This window comes from Rhinopithecus roxellana, chromosome 5, assembly GCF_007565055.1.
Source record: "Rhinopithecus roxellana isolate Shanxi Qingling chromosome 5, ASM756505v1, whole genome shotgun sequence".
NCBI lineage: Eukaryota > Metazoa > Chordata > Mammalia > Primates > Cercopithecidae > Rhinopithecus > Rhinopithecus roxellana.
Genome location: NC_044553.1, coordinates 63,798,320 through 63,803,307, shown reverse-complemented (window position 1 = coordinate 63,803,307; position 4,988 = coordinate 63,798,320). Strand labels below are relative to the sequence as shown.

The 4,988-nt window shown below is 43.0% G+C and overlaps 1 protein-coding gene across 1 annotated transcript; it reads left to right on the top strand.

Moving 5' to 3' along the window:
• LOC115897412 (putative HIG1 domain family member 2B) lies at positions 1–576 on the top strand. The gene is given in 2 exon segments (XM_030929836.1): positions 1–70; positions 73–576. Coding segments are annotated over 2 exon segments (318 nt in total). The 3' UTR covers positions 321–576.
• The last annotated feature ends 4,412 nt before the right edge of the window (positions 577–4,988 follow it).

The window sequence follows — 4,988 nt, the reverse complement described above, 5'->3', positions numbered from 1 at the left end:
ATGGCGACTCCAGGCTCTGTGACTCTGGAGGCCCCCTTTGAATCATCGAAGCCTCCCGTCATTGAGGGGTTTAGCCCACTGTTTACAGCAATCCAGAGGGTTTCAAGGAAAAGTTCCTTCGCAAGACGCGCGAGAACACGGTGGTACCCATAGGTTGCCTGGGCACGGCGGCCGCCCTCACCAAAGGCCTCTACTGCTTCCACCAGGGCAACAGCCAGTGCTCACAGCTCAAGATGCTCGCCCGGATCGCCGCCCAGGGCTTCACCGTCGCAGCCATCTTGCTGGGTCTGGCTGCCACCACTATGAAGTCTCCACCCTGAGCCCAGGGTCTTGAAACCTCTGCAGAAATCATTCCAAAATCCAGGAGCAACCACTGGCCCTACCATGGGACTTACTCCCTCCTCTTCTTTGAGAGGTCCCTGTGTCGTTGGGGGAGGAAGTGACCCTTTGTGTAACCGTAACTGAAAGATATTTTCAAAAATCCCAGATTTTGTTGTTTGAATGTTACATACTTCTATTTGTGCCACATCTCCCCTCCACTCCCCTGCTTAATAAACTCTAAAAAAAAAAAGTAAAAAATTACATACATACTGTATGTAATCTTTTAGGATTGCTTTTATTAACTAGGCATATTTGTATGGGAAGGGGGATTTTTTTTTTTTCTTTTTTGAGATGGAGTCTCACCCTGTCACCCAGGCTGAAGTGCAATGGCAAAATGTAGGCTCACTGCAACCTCTGCCTCCCAGATTCAAGCAATTCTCCTGCCTCAGTCTCCCAAGTAGCTGGGATTACAGACACGCACCATCACCCCCGGCTAATTTTTTGTATCTTTAGTAGAGACGGGGGTTTCACCACGTTGGCCAGGCTGGTCTCGAACTCCTGACCTCATGATCTGCCCACCTCGGCCTGCCAAAGTGCTGGGATTACAGGCATGAGCCACCGCGCCTGGCCAGGAAGATTTTTAAGATACAGAAAAGTACAGAGCATGATATTGCAAACAAATATGTTCCTACCACAGAATCAACACTGACTGTTGTTAATATTTTTTTATATTTGCTTCACTTTTTTTAAAAGAGAGACAAGGTCTCACTCTGTCACCCAGGCTGGAGTGCAGGTGCAGTGGCACTGTCAAAGCTCACTGCAGCCTCGACCTCCTGGGCTCACATGATTTTCTTGCCTTAGCCTCCCTAGTAGCTGGGACTAGAGGCACAGGCTACCATACCTGGCTAATTGTTTTAAAGTTTTTGTAGAGATGGAGTCTTGCTCTGTGGCCCAGGCTGGTCTTGAATTCCTGGGCTCAAATGATCCTCCCACCTCAGCCTCCCAAAGCACTAGGTTTACAGGCATAAGATACTGTGCCTGGCTGTCTTTATTATTATTATTATTATTATTATTATTATTATATAAAAGAAAGAATGTATTATAAAGTTGGAATCCCTTCTAATCCTCGTCCTTACTTCTGTTAGTCATAAGCAGCTACTAGTATGAATATGGTCTCCTTTCCTTCCTTCCTTCCTTCCTTCCTTCCTTCCTTCCTTCCTTCCTTCTTCCTTCTTCTTCCTTCCTTCCCTCCCTCTTTCTCTTCCTTCCTTCCTTCCCTCCCTCCCTTTCTTTCTCTTCCTTCCTTCCTTCCCTCCCTCTTTCTTTCCTTCCTTCCTTCCTTCCCTCCCTCTTTCTTTTCCTTCCTTCCTTCCTTCCTTCCTTCCTTCCTTCCTTCCTTCCTTCCTTCCTTCCTTCCTTCCTTCCTTCCTTCCTTCCTTCCTTCCCTCCTTCTTCTTTTCTTTTTTTCACAGAGTTTTGTTCTTGTCACCCAGGCTGGAGTGCAATGGCATGATCTCAGCTCACTACAATCTCCACCTCCCAGGTTCAAGCTATTCTCCTGCCTCAGCCTCCCAAGTAGCTGGGATTACAGTCACCCACCACCATGCCCAGCTAATTTTTGTATTTTTAGTAGAGACAGGGTTTTACCATGTTGACCAGGCTGATCTCGAACTCCTGACCTCAGGTGATCCACCTGCCTCGGCCTCCCAAAGTGCTGGGATTACAGGCATGAGCCACTGCGTCCCATCTGTCTGTGGTATATTATAATCTATACACTTTGATTTCTATTATTATTATTGGTGGTTTTTTTTTTTTTTTTTTTTTTTTTTGAGATGGAGTTTACTTTTTTTGCCCAGGCTGGAGTGCAGTGGTGTGATCTCGGCTCACCCCAACCTATGCCTCCTTGGTTCAAGCAATTCTCCTGCTTCAGCCTTCCGAGTAGATGGGATTATAGGCATGAGCCACCACGGGTGGCTAATTTTGCATTTTTGGTAGACATAGGGTTTCTCCATGTTGATCAGGCTCGAACTCCCAACCTCAGGTGATCTGCCCACCTCAGCCTACGAAAGTGCTGGGATTACAGGTGTGAGCCACTGCACCTGGCCTGATTTCTATTATTGTGCATAATTTTTACAACAAATCTGTAAAACAAGCTTTCCATTTACAGATCAGGAAACTAATAGCCTTGAAATGATTTTCTCAGTGGTAGGTGGTAGTGGTAGGTTAGAACTGGGGAAGCAAGCTTACAGCTTGATGTTTACCCACTAGTACTACCTCCTTCCAAGCTGATCACAAATCATGATAGTGAAAGAAGCTTTGAAACTACGTATCTATAACTCCCTTTTATAGGACTGGGAGGGACCTTAATTAAGACCCTTCTATTTACAGAGGAGGAAACTGAAGCCCAGAGATACCAAGATTTGGAGCAGGTCACACCTTGGTGCTTGTGGAAGGACTAAGAGAACAAACGTGGCTCTGACTCCCCGCCCTTTCTCCATCCCACCTCCTGCTGCCCCAGCCAGGAGGCTAGATCTCAGAATGCAGTCAGAAAAATCCCTTACTGAGAAATATTAAGACTAGACTGCTGAGAAGAAATATTAACAGTTCCATAGAAAATGACAGAAAGTATGCATATATAATTTATGAAAAAAGAGAACAAAGTTTTTTAAAAAGTTTGACTTAACCATTGCCAGGTAAGAACTGCAAATTAAAGGAAAAACCGTTTGAACTCAGTTGACAATGACTTTTTTTTAGCTAATACTCATTGTTTTGAGGTGTGGGCTTCGCTGAATGACTGAAAGACACTTGTAGCTTGTAGAAGTAAAACTATTACAATCTTTCAAGAAAGCAATTGAGTATTGTGTATTTAAAACCTTAAAAATATTTAAGGCTTCGATCTAACAATCTGAATTCTAGGGAAGTTTTCAAAGATAATCAGGTATGTGGTCAAAGAATATTACATGCAACATTATTTATAATATTGAAAAATTGATCATCTTGTTATGACTCAAGTAGAATATGGTTTAATAAATCAGTGTAAATTGATGTGATGTGATGTTATGCAACTGTTAAAATCATAGCTTGGAATATTATTTGATAACCTGGGAAAAGGCTTGTGATATGTTAGGTGAAAAGGAGATTTCAAAACTAAATAATCTGATTTTAAAATTATTAGTAGTAGTGCACTGAGAAACAGGTTGGAAAGGAATCAGTTAGAGGCTATCATTTCTGGATACTCAGTCTTGGAACATACCCTGCTCTTAATAAGGTGTACACTTTTATTTGTTGCTTGAATAAGCAAATGAATAAATGGTGGGATTATGGATAATTTAAATTTTCTTTTCCATAGGTTTTGGAATTTCCCAAATTTTATGAGAATATTTTTATTATCATAAAAATTAACCAGGCAAGGTGCAGTGGCTCACGCCTGTAATCCTAGCACTTTGGGAGGCTGAGGTGGGTGGATTGCCTGAACTCAGGAGTTCAAGACCAGCCTGGGCAACAGAGTCAAACCCCGTCTACACTAAAATACAAAGAAAATTAGCAAGGCGTGGCAGCATGTGCCTGTAGTCCCAGCTACTCGGGAGGCTGAGGCAGGAGAATTTCTTGAACCTGGGAGTCAGAGGTTGCAGTGAGCCGAGATTGCATCACTGCACACCAGCCTGGGCGACAGAACAAGACTCTGTCTCAAAAAAAAAAAAAAAAAAAAAAAAAGGGCCAGGTGCGGTGGCTAATGCCTGAAATCCCAGAACTTTGGGAGGCAGGCAGATCACCTGAGGTTGGGCGTTCAAGACCAGCCTGACCAACATGGACATGGAGAAACCCTGTCTCTATTTAAAAAATACAAAGTTAGACAAGCGTGATGGTGCATGCCTGCAATCCCAGCTACTCGGGAGGCTGAGGCAGGAGAATCGCTTGAACCCAGGAGCTGGAGGTTGCAGTGAGCCGAGATCACACCATTGCACTCCAGCCTGGGCAACAAGAGCGAAACTCCATCTCAAACAAACAAACAAACAAACAAAATTATGAAAACTTATAGCATGTTGACACTAACTGAACAAGATAGAAAAAAAACTAGTATTTTTGTTCAATATCCTTCATTTTTACCACTCTCTAAAAATTTAGAATACTGAAACTCAACTTTGGCTCATTTCCTTTTCATGGAATGGCTGTATGGATTCTTTAAAGCTGCCAAATCTTTTGTCATCTCTGGACTTCAGTTCCCTCCTTTGTAAATAGAAGGAATTTACGGTTTCTTCTGGCCTTAGAAAAGGTAGTTATAAATTCATTCCTACTCAGTGATCCTGGATGATAGAATTCTTCCTTTATCAAAAGCCTCTGCTAAAGAGCACCCTCAAAGTTAAAGTCATTGTAAAAAAAAAACTCTCCCCAGTTTTGCAGAGACATTTTTGTTTTGCTGCATGACTTTCAGACAAGCACTAGACTTAAGTCATTTCCATATGAACAGATGTACGGAGGGCAGGATGTACTTAGGGCTGTGTCTGTGCTACTGTGTCTCTGCATAACCCAACAGGCTTACATGAGAATAGGACTTTTCATCTCATTTCCATTGGTTTCATACATTAAGCAAGTCAATTCACATGTGCTACAGGTCACAGGGGGAACTCTCCGTGTAAGGCTATAGATGATTCAGCTCAACCCATTTC